The 21,373-nt window shown below is 40.9% G+C and overlaps 1 protein-coding gene across 3 annotated transcripts in view; it reads right to left on the reverse strand.

Moving 5' to 3' along the window:
* Nucleotides 1-21,373, reverse strand: part of LOC109844030 (protein DETOXIFICATION 12-like) — a 37,917-nt gene that overhangs the window by 3,142 nt on the left and 13,402 nt on the right. For 2 of the 3 annotated variants that reach the window (XM_020413035.1, XM_020413034.1), the window contains exons 2-7: nucleotides 20,493-21,037; nucleotides 20,316-20,402; nucleotides 19,707-19,763; nucleotides 19,290-19,528; nucleotides 18,448-18,541; nucleotides 18,196-18,307 (exon numbers count right to left, since the gene is read on the reverse strand). In XM_020413035.1, the coding sequence (XP_020268624.1) occupies nucleotides 18,196-18,307; nucleotides 18,448-18,541; nucleotides 19,290-19,528; nucleotides 19,707-19,763; nucleotides 20,316-20,402; nucleotides 20,493-21,037 (1,134 nt within the window). Of the gene's footprint in view, nucleotides 1-18,195; nucleotides 18,308-18,330; nucleotides 18,378-18,447; nucleotides 18,542-19,289; nucleotides 19,529-19,706; nucleotides 19,764-20,315; nucleotides 20,403-20,492; nucleotides 21,038-21,373 lie in introns of all 3 variants that reach the window. The other variant, XM_020413036.1, reaches the window with a different exon arrangement.

Raw genomic sequence — 21,373 nt, forward strand, 5'->3', positions numbered from 1 at the left:
TATATCCTCACTTGTTTTTGGTAGCATTTATATACCCCTGAAGTTTTTAAAACGTGCACTTTGCACTTAAATATCCTCAGTTATGCAAACGCAAGAATTCCCCTTTGAAAATTCTCCTGTGATACTGACATGCTTTTGCCAGATTTGAAGTTAAACATATCTAGATATTATTTTAAAATAGAATTATGATAGTTTGAATAGTAAATTTTAATACAAAGTGCTAAAAAGTTCTAAAACTAGTATGTATAGTGTTGCACAAGAACTTTCGGGGAAAAAATTCCTCATTTGCGTAACCGATGGTATTTAATTGCAAGTTTTAAAAAAAAATTAGGACATGTAAGTGCTGTCAAAAACAAGTGAGGGCATGAATGTGCAAGTTCTAAGAACTTCAGGTTATATAAGTGTTACCAAAAATAATTGAAGGTATATAAGTGCAAAGCAGGAAACTATAGAGTATTTAAGTGCAAATATTAATACTCTTTTTTTTCGGTTACCCAGTAGGGGCCAGGACCTGTTAGGCTCTATATGATTCAGCCCCGGGGCGTATCCATATACCAGTTTAGTGGTTGTTCAGTACTGTTCGTGATATATCTTGTATCTCAAGTTTCCAAATCCTTTGTGATCCAAGATTCCCTTTTCTCTATTTAAAGAGGAAATACACCAAATAGTTCAATAACTATTTGGGTGTCTTTTCTCTGACGTGGTATCAGAGCGTAGCTGATCCTATCCTTGTCCTGAGCACACGACCTAGTCGTTGCATGACTGCTCGTCTCAGTCATTCTCATCCTAGTACTAACTTGCCGGCTCTGACGCTTTGAATGATGATGAGTGGTGTGCGCTAAATGCATCTTCAGCCCTCTGAATTGCAACGATCCCGACTAACCTATATGAGTGCTTGGATGAGGAAGTCTCCTATTCTGAATGAGGTAAGGGTAGGTTCGACCGAAGCAGCCTTTATTTTCTCTCCCAGTCTTTCAACTCTTGCTGCGGAGTTAGCATTCACGACAAGAGAAATAGTAGTAGTTTAACACTAGATCGAAGCAGCGGCTAGAAGAATGCAATGCCTCACCGTTCAGGAAGAACATGATGAGCTGGCGGTAGCGCTTTGCGTGAGTAATAAAAAGTTCCCTATGGAGTGTACGCTTTCAGTTAAGTGAAGGGATAGACCAAACCAGCTCACTGACCCCTCTGAGTTGATATGGAAAGCATGCAAAATTCTTTTCTTACGTATTGAATATAACATCCATGTCTTTCTTGTTCCACTAGCGGAATAACCGCAGTGACCCCCCTCCACTTCATGCCTTTGACAGAACGGAGACGAGCATGTCTTGACTCCAGAAGTCCGAAGGAAATGGACACTCGACTTTGATGGGTCCGCAGCTGCTGGATTTAGCTTGGTATTCATCACACTTCCCCCAACTCGATGAAAAAAAAAACAAATTGGATAGCAGGTGACTCCTATCCCTGGTTAGCGCTAGCACTCTTTCTAGGAAGGAATCCTAATTTCATTCTCTTAGCTCAGAGATATTGTCGATTGAATACCTGGAAAGATCATATTAGGATAAGGCGAAAGAGAGATTTTCACTAACAGAGGAAGCAGGACATAGAAGTAACGGTCGTGGGTGGCCAAGAGGGCCTACTTGGAGACTTAGGATCTCAACAGGAAATGCGAAAAATTGCTTACGATCTGCCGATAGATGAAAGAGAATCAACGAGCTTTAGTTCTGATCTGAGTAGGCTCAACATAGCCCAATTTGTGCTTTATCTCCTGATGCCATAAACGAAAGCAGATTCCCAAACCCAAACCCAAACCGCCAAACCTACCCCTCTTTCCTTTTTTTTCTTCCTTTACTACTCAGGTCAGAGTTACTATTCGCATTAGGGTACCAGAGTTGCTGATTTCCCCCCTATGACCACGACGTAAACTCTTTACACCTACTTGTATGTTTGCCTACCTGATCGCTTTCGTCACCACGATCTGTTATCGCTAGTGTATTCCTACATGTCCAGTTGTTGCCTATATTTCCATTGCCTCTCTATTCCCTATTTGCCATGTATCAATTGTCTACTCTCGTGGCCTCTGTCCTTGATCACAAAGTACCTTTGGTGACCACAATCAAGCTTAATGGTCAAAATTAAAATCTACCGTCTCAAGCATTTCTTTTGTTCCTTGGTTCACCAGAAAAGTTGTCACATCTCATCTCTTGTACTCCAGATGGCAAAGATGTCACATTCTCAGCCTCGCATAAGGATAACTAATGTCGTAATGACTTGGTTCCTTAACAGAATGGAGCTCAATATTGCCTCCAATGTACTTTTACTGCAGACAACAAAGGAGATCTCAAATGTCCTGAAGTAGATGGATGCTCAAGACACCAATATCTCCTGTGTCTATGAGCTCTATAATATATAGTTCTTCCTGAAGCAAGATGCTCATCCTATCAATGAGCACTTTCCTTCCTTCAAGGGGATGCAGGACGAGCTCTGTACTTATCAGCCAGTAACTCGCGATCTTCAGAAATAAAAAAAGAAAAAAAATAAAGAGTTCAACATTGCTAAGTCTCTCCAAGACTTAGACGACAATCTCAACCATATTCATGGATAGTTGTTGGTTGACGAGACAATGTCATCTTTCACATGTGCCCTTGGTTGTGTTTTACACACCTTTATGACTCTACACTTGATTCTGCTACTGTTGCTGGGAAATCGTGCCCAAGTTGCGGGATAGGGTTCCTGTCGAGGCTGAGGATGTGGTAGTGATTTAGGGGGAGTTTTCAATGATGTATCCATAGGCTGGGGAGTATTAACAACAATCGTATTCAAGATTGATGCAATTATTGTGGGAGGACAAATCACATCTCTAAAATGTGAGGACCGGTTTAATAAAGCTAAATGGGCAAATTAAGCGACTTCTGATGCTAGAGAGATGCAATTTCATACCTCTAAGACTGATGCAGTGATGATCTCCAAGGAAGGAATATGAGAAGTATATCAAAAGGCATTCATCTCATACTGCTACCTAGGCTTCTCCCTCAGGCAATTTTGTGTTTATTGCTTCCCAAGATAGGCTGTGGATAATAATTCTAGGATTACATCCACATGACACTTAGCCTTGTAACTTTCTTCCTTGCATCAGACTAATCTATACATTCTGTTCATGTTGCCAATGGTGTTGTTCGTCATGTTTCTGGACAAGGAGTTGTTCAAACTTCTTCCTCTTAAACTCTTGATCATGTCCTTTACATTCTAAATTTCTTGGTAGTTTCTCTCTCTATCAGTCATATTACAAATTATTAAGTTGTTGTGCTCATTTCTATCTGTTAGAAGTAGGAAAATCAGAGAGTCTACTATTCCATTCATCTCCATGGGTATATATAGGGTTACATATGGATAATAGGCTAATGGGTTAATGGGCCCTAACCCGAAAACCCAAGAACTAATTCTAACACTCCCCCTCAAGCTGGAGCATATATATCAATCATGCCCAGCTTGTTACATAGAATGGAAAACACATTAGGTGAAGTAGCTTTAGTGAGAATGTCAGGTAACTGTTCCGAAGACGGAGTGAACTGAAGAGATATCACTTTCTTTTCCCATGCATCTCTGACAAAATTACAATCAACTTCAATATGCTTAGTTCTCTCATGAAACACTGGATTCTTTGCAATGTGGATAGCAGATTGATTATCACAATGCATAGGCATAGATTCGCCTGCATCATCTAGGAGAGGACTATTATCACGTCACAAGTCCACATTCACTTCCATAGGAGTGTTTGCTGGCTTACACCCCAAAAGGCCCATTTCTTCTAATAGGTCCAATACATATTTCCTTTGAGATAGAAGTAAACGGTCCTTTTGATATGCAATCTCAATCCCAAGAAAGTATTTGGGTTTCCCCATATCTTTGGTCACAAAGTGATGTGAAAGGTACTCCTTAGTCTCTGCTATGGCAACAAGGTCACTCCCAGTTAGCAGGATGTCATCAACATATACTGCCAGAACCACCAGACCAGATGTAGTACGCCGGATAAAGACGGAGTGATCAGACTGACATCGTTTGAAACCGACACCAGATATAGTAGTACTAAATTTCTCAAACCATGCCCGTGGACTCTGTTTGAGACCATAAATAGCCTTGTTAAGCTTGCAAACCATATTCTCCCCCTGAGCAACATACCCTGGAGGTTGCTCCATATAGACTTCCTCCTGCAAGTCACCATACAGAAATGCATTTTTAACATCCAGCTGGAACATTGTCCAGTCCAGATTAACAGCCATAGAGAAAAGTAAGCGAATGGAATTGAGACGGGCTACGGGAGAGAACGTCTCAAGATAATCAACCCCATAGGTTTGAGTATATCCCTTAGCAACAAGTCGAGCTTTATAACGATCAATTGAACCATCAGTGCGATACTTTAAGGTATAAACCCACCGACAGCCAACTACGGTAGCGCCCGTCGGAGAAGATACAAGATCCCAAGTCCCTCTAGAAATAAGTGCATCCATCTCCTCATCCATAGCATGTTTCCAAGCAGGATCTAATACGGCCTCCTCATATGACCTGGGTAGAGATATAGAGGACAATGACAAAACAAACTGACGAAAAGAGGGAGTAAGACGGTCATAAGAAACAAAATCAAATATAAGATGATTAGTACAAGACCGTTTACCTTTGCGATGAGCAATTGGAATATCTAGATCAGAAGGAGTAGAAGGAGGCAGACCAGCAATGGGAGATGACTGTGCGGCTAGAGCAGAGAGACGGACAGGAACTTTTGAACGACGACAATACGTCAGTAGTGGTGGTGGTGCAGATGGCATAGTGGAAGCATTTTGTAGTCCTGGAGAAGATCCATCGGTAGAAGGAACCGAAGCAGGTAGTGGAATAGCAGTAGGAGCAATAGACGGAAGAGGCACAGATGGACTGACAGTTGGGGGAGAACCAGTCAATGAGAAGTATGGAACCGACTCAAAAAAGGTTATATCTGCAGACACAAAATATTTCCTGGTGGATGAATTATAACACCGATAACCTTTTTGAGTACGCGAGTAGCCTACAAAGACACACTTAATAGATCGTGGAGACAGTTTATCCAGACCTGGAGACAAATCCTGAACAAAGCAAGTACACCCAAAAACTCGAGGAATCACAGGAAAAGGTCTTTTGTCAGGATAAAGGCAGGTGAATGGTATTTTACCATTAAGAACAGGAGAGGGCATCCTATTGATCAGGAAACATGCACTAAGAACAGCATCAGACCACAAATACTTTGGTACATTCATATGTACCATCATGGTTCTAGCAACGTCTAAAATGTGTCTATGCTTCCTCTCAGCAACTCCATTTTGTTGTGAAGTGTGAGAACATGATGTTTGGTGGATAATGCCAATATTTGCACAAAAACGAGAGAGGTCATGTTTCATGTATTCCAAAGCATTATCGGTACGAAGGATACGAATAGAGGTTGAAAATTGGTTTTTGATTTCTTTGTAAAATATTTCGAAAACGGTGGAAACCTCAGATCTCTCTTTTAAAAGGTAAAGCCAAGTCATGCGAGAGAAGTCATCAATAAAGACAAGGAAATATCTGTAACCGTTCACAGAAGGTACACGACATGGACCCCAAACATCAGAATGGACTAACTCAAATGCAGAGCTGCTGCGTTTATCAATACGACTAGGATATGTAGCACGATGGTGCTTACCTAGTTCACACGACTCACAACCTAAAGAAGAAATAGAAGACTGGATAGAAATGACAGATCGAAGCTTTGATAACGAGGGATGACCAAGTCGTTGATGCCATAACAAAGGATTATCAGATTTATCTGCAACAAGACCAATAGCAGGCATATTATCGTCCAAATAGTACATGCCTCCTCTCTCATGTCCCGAACCAATCTTCATCCCAGTTGCTGGGTCCTGAAAAACACAATAAGAGGGAAAGAATGTTACTTTGCAGTTGTTGTGTTTGGTGAACTGACTGATGGACAGTAAACTAACAGGAAATTTCGAAAGATATAAAACATCAGTAAGAGTTAGTGATGAAGTAGCATGGACCACTCCATCACCAAGAACTGGAGAGTATGTACCATCAGCAATGCGGACCGATGGAAACTTGTCAGAAAGTTTTAAAGAAACAATGTGATCCTTTATACCTGTCATATGAGAAGAGGCACCCGAATCTAATACCCATGGTCTGTGAGGAGAGGCAATGTAGGCATCCATACCTGAAGAGGATGCATGAGTAGCAGAATGGATATTCTGAGAGGATTCAAGTTGACACAATTGGTTATACTCGGCTTGCGAAATCTGAATAGTGGAGGGGGCCGAAGTGGTTGTCAGAGAATTAACAGAAGGAGGTGTAACATCAGTAGTCTGGGCCCAAGTAGGGCGACCAAATTTGTCCCAACATTTCTCAGAGGTATGATTAGTCCGTCCACAATGTCGGCACTGACGCAGAATCTTGTCTGAGTCAACCTGTCTCCCAAAGGTGCCTCGTCCTCCTGTGTCGCGGCCACGTCCTCGACCACGACCGCGACCTCTGCCACGCCCAGAGAACATAGCTGATTGATCAAGTGATGGAGCGGACGGTGTGGAAGATGCAGTAGTCAATCCAGTAGTTACTTGCATAACTCTGGAGAATGTAGCAGTCAACGATGGGATAGTATCTCCCTCGAGTATTTGGCCCCGTATTTGAGACTGTAAGGTAGGGTTCAGACCTGACAAGAACTTGGAGACAGCAAGGTCTTTACGATATCCCAATAGTGTTGCGGCATCCGTAACGGCGGGCTGATGCATTTCTAATTCATCGATCAGACTCTTCAACTCACCAAAATATTCGGATACAGAGCGATCGCCTTGTTGAAGAGAGAAAAGACGTTCATACAATTCGAACACACGGGATACATTTTTCTCATTCCCGTACATGATTTTTAAATTATCCCACATTTCCTTAGCAGTGTTGGAGAACATGACACTGCTACTGATCTGGGCTTCCATGCTATTAAGAAGCCAAGTCATCACACAACAGTCAACAGAAAGCCAGGCAGGATACGTGAGATCTGTTGATGCGGGAGGTGGAGCCAGAAGATGAGCCAATTTATTCTGAGCACCAATGAAGATGCGAAAGGCTTGTGCCCAGAGTAGGTAGTTGGTGCCATTTAACTTGACAGTGGTCCCCAAAACAACTTTGGGGGTAGATGTCTCAGCAATATTAGGGATAGTAGTAGCAACAGAAGATATATCAGATCCTGTCATTTGTACAGAATAAGATACAGCAGTAGAAGAATTGTAATCTTCTTATACAAAACCCGAAGGTGTAAGATAAAACCCGAAGGTTAGAAGAGAACCCAAAGGTTAGAACCCGGGTTAGAACCCGAAGGTTAGAATAGAAAACCCGAAGGTTAGTATGTAGGAACCCGAAGGGTTAGAACCCGAAGGTTAGAATAGAAAACCCGAAGGTTAGTATGTAGGAACCCGAAGGGTTAGAACTCATAAACCCGAAGGTTAGAGGACTCAAAGATTTTTTTTTTTTTTTTAACTGTAGAATCTCTCCGCTCTCAAGAAACAGAACAAATCACTCTCAAAAATCAGCCAACTATTAAAGGCCCAAGCCCACACAAAAAATAAAATAAAATCCAGAGCTTCATCGAAAGCTCCTTCGCGCAGATGACGACGACGAGGCTTCATCGAAAGCTTCTTCGCGCAGATGACGACGACGAGGCTTCATCGAAGGCGAGGTAGGCGTTGGGCGTAGACGACGACGACGACGGGCGCAGACGACGACGGCGACGGCGAGCGCAGACGACGACAAGCAGTTTGTTTGTTTTTTTTTTGTTTTTTTTTTTGAGAACTAGGGTTAGGGTTTTGGACCCTGCTCTGATACCATGTTAGAAGTAGGAAAATCAGAGAGTCTACCATTCCATTCATCTCCATGGGTATATACAGGGTTACATATGGGTAATAGGCTAATGGGTTAATGGGCCCTAACCCGAAAACCCAAGAACTAATTCTAACACTATCCATATTTTTCGTGACGATCTTTGTACGAGACATGACTTTGGAAGTCTTTTTACTATCTTGACAAGTGTAAAACCCCGTAAAATAAAGTGAATGAGTTTTTATTGTGAAATATATATTTATATCATAGATGAATGTGATAAGTATTTGGGGATCAAACAAGTATATATATGTGAGAGGTATCAAGTGGAAAAGACCAACACACAAACAAACATGTACAAGCAGGAAATTCCTGTCTGGTCGACCGCGCCATAATGGCTCCGCGGCCGCGTGCAGGCGAGCAGAAAAACTCGTCTGCTTCCTGGCGGTCGACCGCCGAGCGGATATTGAGTTTTTTCAGTTTCGGGCCATGTTGGGTTTGGGTCGAATTTATTGGTTCATATATATAATTCTTCACCAAAAAATCTACCTCTTTCACCAGTCTAAACCCTAATAGCCTCCTCCTTCTCTCTCAAATCCTAAACCTCTTCCTTTGGGTGATTTTTGGAGGATTTCGGAGGGCTAACAGCGAGACCAGTGGTGTTCAGCGAATGAGGATCTTTCCCGCGTGTTTTTGAGAGTGCATCAGCACCCTTCAGGCGAGTTTCATCTCGCCCAACTCTGCACCCAAGTTTTAAACGATTTTATTGAGTTTTTACATGGTTTTATTGAGCCTAAAATGCTATTTTATGTATAAAGATAGATATTTATATTGTATGATGCAAGAAGAACGAGTTTTCAGTTAATAAAGATCACCCACGAATTTCTTAATGCAGATCTAGATCTGAAAATATTTCTAACAAGAGTTTTGAAAGAAAAATAATTGTTTTTCAAATATTTCGACATGCATACATGTGTTTAAAAAGGTTTCTTTTTATCTATAGTGATTAGATTGCAAGTTGCATATTCTAGAAATGTTAAATCACGTTTATAGGATTGCTAATATATATTTTTGTCTCATGAAAGTGTTGGATCAAACCCCGTAGGACAGAGACCTGTAGGAGGGTTTCTGTTTCTACGCGGTCGACCGCGGTGGACGCGGCGGTCGACCACATAGTGTGCATCCGCGGTCGACCGTGGTGGGCACGACGGTCGACTGCTGGGAGTTCAGATGAGCAGAGACTTTCTGCTCCTTGTGCGGTCGACTGTTGTGGGCACGGCGGTCGACCGCTGGGAAATTTTGTGCATGTGTATGTTATTGCATACGTTTGTGTGGCTGGCAAGGTATTTAGTTTACATGGGATTGTTGTGCACTGAGATTTGTGTACATTAGTTGATTACAGACATGAGTCTTGGATTTTATTCACTGTGATATGAGAGTGAATAGTATATATGTTTTTACTTGTATCTGTTCATTGTGTGATATTAATAGTATGCAGTCCATGCGTTGGACACTTGTTGATACGGGTGTATCTTCTCTTTGGAACTTAGCGATCCTCATGGGAGCTTGAGGATAGATGATTCTCGTGATAGCATGAGAATAGAGGTGTCAAATAGTACAAGGGAACGCAGGTTGGAGCGAGAAACGAGGCAGAGAATCAAAGAATCGACGTATCCAATTTTCAGCTCGTGAGTCGACTCATACATGTTCATGAGTCGACTCACGAAACCAAGCCTAGGTCACAAATCGCCTCTGACCAGTCGACTCATCATTTCATGAGTCGACTCATGTGTTATGAGTCAACTCATGTGTATGTTTGAGTCGACTCATGTGTATGTTTGAGTCGACTCAAGAAATCAAGCCCTGTTAGCAAACGACTCTGACCAGTCGACTCATCAGTTATGAGTCGACTCATATGAGGTCATGAGTCGACTCATATGTGATCATGAGTCGACTCATCGGGGTTTTTCAGATTCGTTAAGGACTCTGTTTACGCGTTTTCCTGTTTAGGTTTGGCTTGGTTACCACTTTGCCACCCTCGTTTGTACACCTATATAAGGGATTGTTTTAGGGTTTAAAACAATCAGAGAATACAATCAAGAAAGATTAGATTGTAATTGAGATTTGGAGAGCTTGTTCTTCAATTCTAGAGAGAGATTGTAAATTGCATATTCATAATCTAGAGAATGTATTTTCCTTCGCCAAAACCTGAGTTATTCTTGTGTTCTTACTATTTTCTCCTCAACACACCTTTGTTAATTCCGCGATCAAAGGTGCTAGCACGGCGACTCGTATCACTTATTTATTGCGGCCCATGTGTTGGACCTTAATCATACAGTCCATGTGTTGGACATTTACTCATTTCAATCCATGTGTTGGACCTTCATATCATTCAGTCCATGTGTTGGACATTCGACCATTTCAGTCCATGTGTTGGACCTTCATGTTATATAGTCCATGTGTTGGGCTTTTACCTGTTACAGTCCATGTGTTGGACATTTATTATATGCAGTCCATGTGTTGGACATTTATTATATGCAGTCCATGTGTTGGACATTTATCTGAGTTGTTTTAATTAACATATAGTAGATGAAGTCCATGTGTTGGATAAGTATCTGGCGTTAGTCGGGATATTTTGGTAGTATGGTTGGAGATGAAGTTATTGCTCCCTGTTGTAGTTTGGATTTGGTATTTAGATATTTATAATTTGAGCTACGGGAGACGTACCTATGTTCGTGTTGTAAATTTCTAAATATCAAACTCCCACTTCATTTTACAGTCGATGATTGATTATCTATATATATCTACAGCTATTTTCTTATCCTTCTAACCCTTTCCCCTGGGGTTAGTTGAGATGTTACTCGCTATAGCGCTTTGACGCTTGTTGTTTTCCCTCCTTTCAGGTAACGAGTCAAGTGCACGGAGAGCCGTAGCTTGATGGAGTTGCTCTAATACTATTTATAGTTATTATTAGCAGTTTACGTCAGAACTCCACAGTAGATATATTTTTAAACATTTGAGATATTATTTCTAGTTTGGCAAAGGCGATGTGCCTGAATGTTATTTTCATTAGACTTCCCACGTTGAGACACTTGTATTCATTTCAGATATTTTTCCTCTACTAGAGAGATAGTAATTATGATGGTGAAACGTGTTATTGCACGGTGTAGTGCACGACAGGTTTGATATTCTTGATTTTACCTTAGACTGTAGCCTTGTTGAAACCAGGGGCGTCACAACAAGGACCCATCATCAGTCAATGCTGAGTTAGCTTGAGCATTGCAGTATCTCTGTTCGTGTCTTCTCCCCGATGGCATTCTAGGTTGGGCCATCCTCCTTGTAAATGATGAAACAACTCATGCCTTTAAGTTAATTCGACCATAAAGTGTGAAGTTTCTGAGTCGGATAAGCATCATCATGTCTTTTCAATTAAAGTCAACAAGTAGAGCCTATCTCCATTTAATCAAGTGCACTCAGATGTCTATGGCCGATGTCGGGTTCCTACATCATTTGCTTGTCAGAATTTTATGATCTTTATTGATGATTGTACTCAATTGACATGGTTATATTTACTTAAAGACGGGTCTCAGGTTCTTCATATTTTTTAATCGTTTCATAGAGAAACAAAAACACAATTTTATACTGATATCTTAATGTCTTTGGTGCTGATAATGCTTTAGAATATGTGAAAAAGAATCTTTTTGCCTTTTGTAAATTTAATAGCATTCTTCAACCAAACTTGTGTTGGTCTTGAGAGTAGAGACTCAAACCTAGAATCAAAATCAACAACCACATGAAAATAAGCAAGACAGACTCCACCACACCCTGGTGTGGTGTCTGCCACACCCATGTGGTAGAATCTGTCCTGTCTGTCATGGGTATGATGCAGGGTGTGGTAAAATCTGTCCTGTCTGTCATGGGTGTGGTACAGGGTATGGCAGAATCTGTCCTGTCTGTCATGGGTGTGGTGTCTGCCACACCCTGGTGTGGCAGAATCTGCTCTGTCTGCTATGGGTGTGGTGTATGCTGTACCAGAGTGTGGCAGACTCGTTTTAGAATCCTAATCTGTTTGGGATTGTGTTTTGTTATAAATAGAAACACGTCCCTCTAGGGTTTAAGAGAAAAAGAACACGAAAAAAAGGGTTTTGAGGGCTCTTTGAGATCAGAAATCTTAGAGAGAGAGAAAGGCCAATTGCAAGCATTGTAATCTTCTTTAATTAATCAAAGAATTGTGTGGTGTGGCTCCCGAGAACGTAGGCAAGTTGTCGAACCTCGTTAAATCTGGTGTGTTCTTTCTTGTTTATTTTCCTACAAGTTTTTATCTTTGATTTGTGGTGAATTTCTTTCTTGCTCAACTCTCAAACACAAGATCCGGAAGGGTACGGATTTAATTTGATTATTTCGAATCCCCAACAGCTTGTATGCCTATCGCTCTCAGAAAAATGGTGTTACTGAAAGGAAAAATCAACAACATCCTGATATTGCTCGGAAATAAATGTTCAGATTCATATTTCTAAATATCTTTGGGGTATCCGATTCTTACGGTGTTTTTTCTCATTAACTGCATGCTAAAATGTGTACTTGCCGGATATATCTATCTTTGTATATTTTTCCCAGACAAACCTTTGTTTTATCTTCCTCCACGAGTTTTTGGTTATATTTGTATCTTGAGGTTTGATCATGATAAAATCTCTCCTAGAGCCACTAAGTGTGTCTTTCTAGGTTAGTTCTGAAAAGGTTTATCAAGTTTTTCATCCTATTTCTTGTAAGTCTTAAGACACTTCTGATATAACCTTTTTGGAGGACAAACCATATTTCATATATGCTAGTGCTACTCCTATTGCTGAGTCTTTCTCCGTGCTTCTATCTAAGCCTATTTATCCTGTTACTCCTACTACTTTATACCTGTATGTGCTCCTAGTTCTACTAATGCAACTCTTCATGTCATCACTTGCCCTATAGAGGTGTACACCCATCAATCAGAGCAAAATCCTCCTGATTTGTCTTCCATGAATCCTCTACCCTTAGAAAGGTATCTCATTCTAGCACCATGTTTAGATCTTGGCATTCCCATACTCTTGAATGGAGCAACCACCTAGATTCATTGCTCAAGGGCAGAAACATGTTTGCAAACTCAAGAAAGCTATCTATAGCCTTAAGCAGAGTTCTCATGCTTGGTTTAAAAAGTTCAGTCAAAGTTATAACTACTGTTAGTTTCCATTGGAGCCATGTTGATCATTCAGTCCTCATCCGCCAAAGGTCTTCTGGTATTGTTATTATTATCATGTATGTGGACGATATTCTACTTTCAAAAAGTGATAGTACGGGAATGAATAAACCAAAGAGTATGTCAAACAACATTTTGTGAAAAAGAACATGGCTCAACCCCATTATTTCCTTGGTACAGAGATTACACATAGAAAACATGGTAATGCTTTGTCCCAAATAAAGTATGCTACTGATCTTAAAGAAACATGTGTGCTAGGCTCAAGGGTGATGATACTCCAATAGAAGATGATCTTAACTTATGGTCTGGTAATGAATTTGAAGACATAACACAATATATTCACCTAGTAGTTATCTGACAATCGCTAAAACAGATAACTTGTTTGCAGTCGGTGTGATCAGTCAGTTTATATCTAGAAGGTGTCACTATGAAGTTGTTTTAAGAACTCTACAATACATAAAACAGCTATAACAAAAGGTCTTCTAGATACATGCCATACCTGAAGAATTACAGGAAACAACAAAGAAATCAGCCAGGCAGACTGGCGGTCGACCGCCGCGGTCGACCGTGAACGTGCACGAAGGTTAGTAGGAGTCGGAGCTGGTGGCGGTCGGGTCGACCGCGGATGACTGTAAGTGTTTTTACTCTCGGGACTGAGATTCGGTCGACCGCGAGCCCTGCGCGGTCGCCCGCCACGGTCGACCGTCGATGTTCTGGGCTGGGCTTTCTGAATTTTGACCCGTTTTGTTTCTGAGTTATATATAACTCAAAACCTGATTGTTTAGGGTAATCTCAAGGACGATTTTGAGCAGCCTTGAAGAGAGAATTGTTGCATCCAATTGTGGGAGAGTTGTGAGAGATCAAGAGCTTTGTTTTAGGGTTTGATCTGAGAGATTTATAACTCTACTTGTATTCTCTGATTTCTAATAGTAAGAACTCCCCTCTCCTTGCCCCGTGGACGTAGGCAACTTGCCGAACCACGTAAATCTCTTGTGTTAATTGGTGATTGTGCTTGTTTATTTGGTTGTGATCTCTCTTGTTTGGATTGTGTGATTCGACCGCTTCCGCGCCGCGCACAACAATTGGTATCAGAACTTCGGGTTCAACTTGAGGCTTGTTTGAAGGATTCGCTGAAGGATTCCTATTTGAATAGTTAGATCGACAACAAGGGTGAAGCAAGCACATTGGGATCGTCTCTTATGAAGACGATACATAGTTTGAGCATTAATAACATGAAGATCGATGTTCCGAAGTTTGATGGTAAGATCAATTTCGGTTTGTGGAGGTGCCAGGTGATGGATGCGTTGGACGCTCAGAATTTGGAGGAGACTCTTGAGTTACAAGAGAAACCTGCCGAGATGGAAGCTAAGGTTTGGAAGAAGATGAATAGTAGGACGTGTGGAGTTATTCGGTCATACTTGACACCGGATCTTATTTATGATGTGATGAACGAGACTTCGGCGAAGAAGATGTGGGAAACACTCAATGAAAAGTATCTTACTAAGAGCATTGAGAATCGGCTTCACTTGAAGAAGATGTTTTATCAGTTCAAGATGAAGAGGGGAGTTTTCATTAGGGAGCATGTTAACAACTTCACAAAGCTACTTTCAGACATGGCTAATACGAATATCATGGTTGAGGATGAAGACAAGGCGATGCTACTTTTGTGTTCGTTGCCCGATGATGATTATAGTACTTTTGTCCTAACTATGATTAATGAAAGAACTATTGTTAGTTACAAGGAGGTGACCTCAGCGTTGGTGAATTATGAGTTGAGGAAGAGTGTTGATGAGTCCTCCGAGAAGGCATCGGGAGATGCATTAGTAGTTCATGGCGTTCAAACCGAAGCAGGAGGTCGCAGTCTAGAGGTGCACATCGTGGGATTCGTAGGAATCAGTGTGCTTTTTGTAAAGAGGATGGACATTGGAAATCTGAATGCCCAAAGTTAGATCGAGCCGAGAAGAATAAGGAGAAAGTTGTACAAGCTTCAGAGGTGAATGTTGTCAAGACTAGTGGCAACAATTCAGATTCGGATTCTTCGGGCTATTCATTATCTGCACTGTCGTCAGTTTGTGTTGCCAACTCTACAGAATGGATGTTGGACTCTGGTGCTTCATACCACGTATGCCCTAGGAGGGATTGGTTCTCCAGCTTTCAGAAGTTGGAAAGAGAGGATGTTGTGCTCATGGGTAATGGACATGCATGCTCTATTGGTGGTATTGGTACAGTTCGTATTCGGATGTATGACGGAGTGATTCAGGAGTTAGAAGGAGTGAGGTTCGTTCCGCAGTTGTCGAAGAACATCATTTCACTAGGAGCTTTGGTGGCATCTGGCTATAAAGTGACCTTGGAGGATGCACGTTTGAAGATCACATTAGGGTCCATGATTGTTATGAAGGGCGTCAGAAGAAATAATTTGTATTATTTGCTTGGAAGCACGGCGATTGATAGGGAGATGACGACTTCATCAGATTCGGCTAGACTGTGGTGTTGTTTGATGCTGGGTTATTTGATTGGAAATGTCGTGCATAGGTTATTAAGGAGTGCTTTGACCTACAGTTTGAAGTCCTGTGAACCCATTGGTATGAGCGAGAAGACCGGGGTGGAGTTTGGCACTTCTATCCATCATTCGAGGGGTTTTCTGAGGGGTGTTCATTCAGGCATTCGGGCGCCTTCCAAGGGAGCATTATTGGGAGGTAATAGGTATGTGGTTTTCGCAGTTGGGTATTGCTCTAGGCATTGGTGGGTTACAACCAAGTCCCGTTAGTGTGAAGTCCTAGAAGCCCGCAACAGATGGAGGAAGTGTGTTGGTAGAAAGGTAACCTGACGTTCTGATTATGGTAGGGGTTCTTTCTTGCATTTGTGCCGAGCTCACAGCAATAGGAGACACTTCATTGGTGTGGAAACTTTGAGGCGACAAGGCGAGATGACAGATTTGGGCAGCTGTTCCTTTCTGGAGGAGGATCGGCGTTTGATGTCGAGCATTAGCATTGGTGTGCAGGCTACGACATGTTTGGGCCGTCTCATGTATAGGTTGCCGACTGCTGCATGTATAGATATGAGATCTGGTGGAACTGCTTCAGATTTTGGGTTGCGTCGGATGTTTGGCTACCCAGCACTCGGTCACATCGTGGATGTGAGATTTGATCCGATAGCACATTTAAGATTCAGAGACGTGTTTAATTATCAGATATTGGCTTCTGACTTTGTTCTGAACAGGTATGTCACATTTGACTCTCAGCAGGTGAAGAGTGGGGATCAGATCTTTGGGACATCGCAGCGGGTGGAGAGTGATGCTACTCCACATTGGGTGAAAACTCCAGATCATACTACATCATTTGGGATTCCAGCTGATGTGACATAGATTGGGAATCGTGTTGATTTGGATGCAGATAATAGGTTGATTGATTTGAGTACAACTGATAGATGTAGTCTGGATATGGCCATTGGTTCATCTCAGGTGGAGATGTTTGGATTAGTTCAGTTAGGGACCATTGGAGGTGCTATCAGCCGCAGACTTGATCGTGATGTTGGTGAAGGGTTACGAACTCTTCTAGTGGATTGAGGCCTTTGGAGGCCATTTGGGTGAACTACGTTCGGCTTGATTCCTTGGGCAAGAGGATACGTAGGCAGTCTTTCAGATGCAGCCGGTTTGATCAGTTGATTCAGATGGGGGGAGATTCGCGTTTTAGCTCTAGATTGGTTCCCTGACTTGTTGAGGGACTATTGAATGATTTGGTGTCGGCTCAATTTTGGTGGAAACATTCGTCGATGTGGAGAATTGAAGAATTACAGGAAACAACAAAGAAATCAGCCAGGCAGACTGGCGGTCGACCGCCGCGGTCGACCGTGAACGTGCACGAAGGCTAGTAGAAGTCGGAGCTGGTGGCGGTCGACCGTCGCGGTCGACCGCGAATGACTGTAAAGGATTTAGCTCTCGGGACTGAGATTCGGTCGACCGCCGCGGTCGACTGCGAGACCTGCGCGGTCGACCGCCGATGTTCTGGGCTGGGCTTTCTGGATTTTGACCCGTTTCGTTTCTGAGTTATATATAACTCAAAACCAGATTGTTTAGGGTAATCTCAAGGACGATTTTGAGCAACCTTGAAGAGAGAATTGTTGCATCCAATTATGGAAGAGTTGTGAGAGATCAAGAGCTTTGTTTTAGGGTTTGATCTGAGAGATTTGTAATTCTACTTGTATTCTCTGATTTCTAATAGTAAGAATTCCCCTCTCCTTGCCCCGTGGACGTAGGCAACTTGCCAAACCACGTAAATCTCTTGTGTTAATTGGTGATTGTGCTTGTTTATTTGGTTATGATCTCTCTTGTTTGGATTGTGTGATTCGACCGCTTCCGCGCCGCGCACAACAATACCAAGGATGATAAGAAATTCACATCTGGTTACTGCACGTACACTGGTGCCAACCTCGTCACTTGGAGAACTAAGAAGCAGACTGTTACTGCCAGATCCAGTGCTAAATCTGAGTGCAGGTCTATGCTTCACACTACTTGTAAGATACTGTGTCTCAAGTCATTATGTTTGATTTTGGTGTTACCTATGAGGATCCCATGTCTATGCACCGTGACAACCAAGCTACCATATTTATTGCTAGTAATCCTCTATCATGAGGGAACAAAATCATTGAGATGGATTATCACTTTATTTGTGAGGACATAATGAAAAGTCTATCTGAACACCATACACTTTCTCTGAAGAACATGTAAAAGATATATTTACCGTGGATTTTGAGTAGTGGTCGCTTTTCTACCTTATGTAAACAAGATGACCATGTTTCTTATATATTTACCGTGGATTTTGAGTAGTGGTCGCTTTTCTACCTTATGTAAACAAGATGACCATGTTTCTTATACATGCTCTAGCTTCAGAAATGTCAGAATATTTGTTAGATGACCGTTAGTGGGTATATCTATATTCCTGTTTTGTGGTTAATTATCGTATGCATTGTATCCCAAGTTTCTTGGTCTTGTAGGCCAAGTTTCCTTCCCTCTATTTAAGGAGACAGGGCATCTATTAATTTCATTGTATGGGTTTCTTTTTTCTGACACTAACTATGGGACTAACCTGTCTTTGCCAATTTGTACAGCTTGTTACAATGCTGAGGAGGATCGTTTGCACAATAGATCCACCTAGAATGCCTATCCAGAGGCCTTTTCCTCCAACATGCAAGGGAAACCCAAGTACAACAGCTACATCCACCTAGAATGCCTATCCAGAGGCCTTTTCCTCCAACATGCAAGGGAAACCCAAGTACAACAGCTACAGGGATTCCAAACAGATAGAATGCCCCGAGTTCCTCCAACATGCAAGGGAAACCCAAGTACAACAGCTACAGGGATTCCAAACAGATAGAATGCCCCGAGATTCACATAAGCGCCTATATGTTGCCATCCACATCCTCTTGCAATACCTAAAGAAATAGAAAGAAGATCTCTCACTATCGAGCATTAATATTCTTTCATGCTACGTATTAGTACGCACTAAGACTCAAAAATTTAAGAGTGAAACATATCATTTGAAGAAGGCAGACAATCAAACTACAAAAACTTGATTTGTACATTTCTACCATAACACACAGTGCAATTACTTGAAGAAGTAAAAGGTCATAAGAAACATTCAATTTATGAATGGTTGCGGAGAAGAATTTTTCTATGTTATGGTGTGATATGAAGAATTTCTCTTCAAAAGTAGGTATACCTATCCATGCCGAAGATACTCATTTGAACATTTATTGATTCTTCAACGTTCATATAAATCTAAATTATGTATAAGCTGGTACTTGGCATGCCTTCGTGCAAACTCACAAATATATTTTAGTTATTTTGAGTAATAGCTTTTGCAGGGTTAATGCTTTGCTCATTAATTTACTCTTTAACCGAAAAAGAGAGTTCAATACTTATGTGCATAGATGTATAAACTAAATGTATGTTTGCCCACAAACAAATAATAGTACAGCCAGGTCCACATCCTTGTCAGGATCCAGTATCAGTTGGCAAAGATCATATAGTTTAATTATAAGCTTAGATATTGATGGATCAAATTTTCTCAGGACATCTGGCAAAATAAGGCAACAAGGGTGAGAATACCTCAAAAAAATTTCATGTACTCACATGCATACATTAATGACATCTTAGTTTCATGAGAAGAAAGTAACTGACCTGAAAGAACCCCTTGTAAGCTATCCATGATCACTGATATACAAACAAGGGGAAGCATTTCCATAACATAATCGATAACTTCTTTCTCGTTGCTGTAAGCATAACCAACGACCTTACGCAATGCAAAGAGTGTTGAGCTAACAACAATAGCCTCTGTAACTGCTATAAACATCACAATCTGCACAGCTAGCTGAGCTCCTTCTGGGTTTCCGGCTCCTAATTCATTGGATACTCGTGTACTATATGTCAAAAAAGAAAAGGCATCAATTACAGATAACGAAACATAAAATGAAGTACCACCTTCTCTTCAGTATCTTTCAGTGATTGCATTATACATAAAGTTTCTTGTGTGCTTACTCTAAACAAAATATTTAACAATGAGTATGAGAGTGAGTAAACACATATAAACAGATATACCTTGCTGCGGCACCAACTCCATATGGTATGGTATACAGGCATGAGATGCTAATAAGGCTGCAAAGTATGAGATAAGTGTTAGTGCAATACTTCTATATAAATTTAAGAGTATTTCATATGCTAACTCTTTAGAGTATTTCATATGCTAGCTCTTTGGTGTTATAATTTCAAGAACTTTTAAAACTTAAAAAACTCTGGTTAAGTGATTAAATCCTAAGGGTTAAGTGATTAAATTCCCCTAGAGAGTAGAAGAAGTATTTGTATAGGAACTACAATCTTCCAAATATATAAATAAAGGTTAAATATGGAATAATTAGTACAGCACCAAAACAAATAATATTCAAAGAATCCATACACCAATAGCTGAAGGAGTTCAAGCTGGTATGTAGCAGCACAAAAAGTACATTCTAAAGCTTATCAATTTTTATAAAATAAACGATGATTAAGTTCAAGTCCTCATAAATTTCTCTCTTTTGAGAATTCTCTGAGGAATATACAAGCAAAATTCCCACTGAATAACTCATAAAATTTCTTCTTACCATATTGAAAGCACTGAGGTCTCAAGCTTAGCAAAATTCCCACTGAATAACTCATAAAATTTCTTCTTACCATATTGAAAGCACTGAGGTCTCAAGCTTCGGATTGGGCAAAAGTCCAGAAAGCAAGATAAGCAACTCGAAGGACCACCACTCTAGACTATAAGCGATAACAAGATTCAAGTTAGATTTTCATAAATAAACTACAATAAGCACCTGAAAGTAGATAAACCGTAAATTTGTTGCTCACCATATCATCACAGCAGAAGGAACAGCTAGCCTCAGGAACTTCTTGATCCCCCTGAATGCCTCCTTTGAAATCGGTGCACGCGTTCCCTCACATGATTTTGAATACTTAATGTAGAATCCAAGTAAAAGCACATTCAACCAATATGATATACTTATAGATAGAGCAGCACCAAGATTCTCCAACCCAGATTTAAATACCAAAACCCAACATAAAGGAATATGGAGACAGAGAGTAAGAATGGAGCATATGAGCATTGGAAGAATTAGGCTTTGAGACTGGAGGAACTTTATCATGGGTTGAGCAATGGCATAGGCAAATAAACCAGGAATTAACCAAATTGCATACTTCCCAGCCTCAAGTGAGATAAGAGGATCTTGGCCTATGAAAGAGAGGATATTTCCCATGTAGGCCCATGCGAGAGAAATTGGAAAGCAAACAAGTATAAGAGAGAGCATAGCTTGATATGTACATGTTCCAAGTTTTCTGTATTGCTTTGCTCCATAGGCTTGCCCGCATAAAGTCTCCAATCCGCTCGACATTCCCAACTGTTTGCCATATCAATTAACCAACTACCATTAGATGTATAAAATTCGAGAAAATTGCATAAGGATTCAAGGAAGAAAAATCTTCATTTTTGGACTTATAATTTAACTGTAGCCTTTCTAGTCTTCCTGCTAGAACTTGAACTATCAGCTAAAGGAAAAATGCCCAATAGACTTGAAAGTAAATATAATCTCGATACTACTTCATCAATCTTAAACAATTATGAACTTTGAGCACAAATAATGGTTTATATTCTTTTTACAAGCTAGAATCATGATGAATGGTACTTTTGAACTCTTTAGCTAGGTTGATTTGTAGAAGTGGCAAACACACAACGG

This window comes from Asparagus officinalis, chromosome 5 (assembly GCF_001876935.1).
Source record: "Asparagus officinalis chromosome 5, Aspof.V1, whole genome shotgun sequence".
Lineage (NCBI taxonomy): Eukaryota > Viridiplantae > Streptophyta > Magnoliopsida > Asparagales > Asparagaceae > Asparagus > Asparagus officinalis.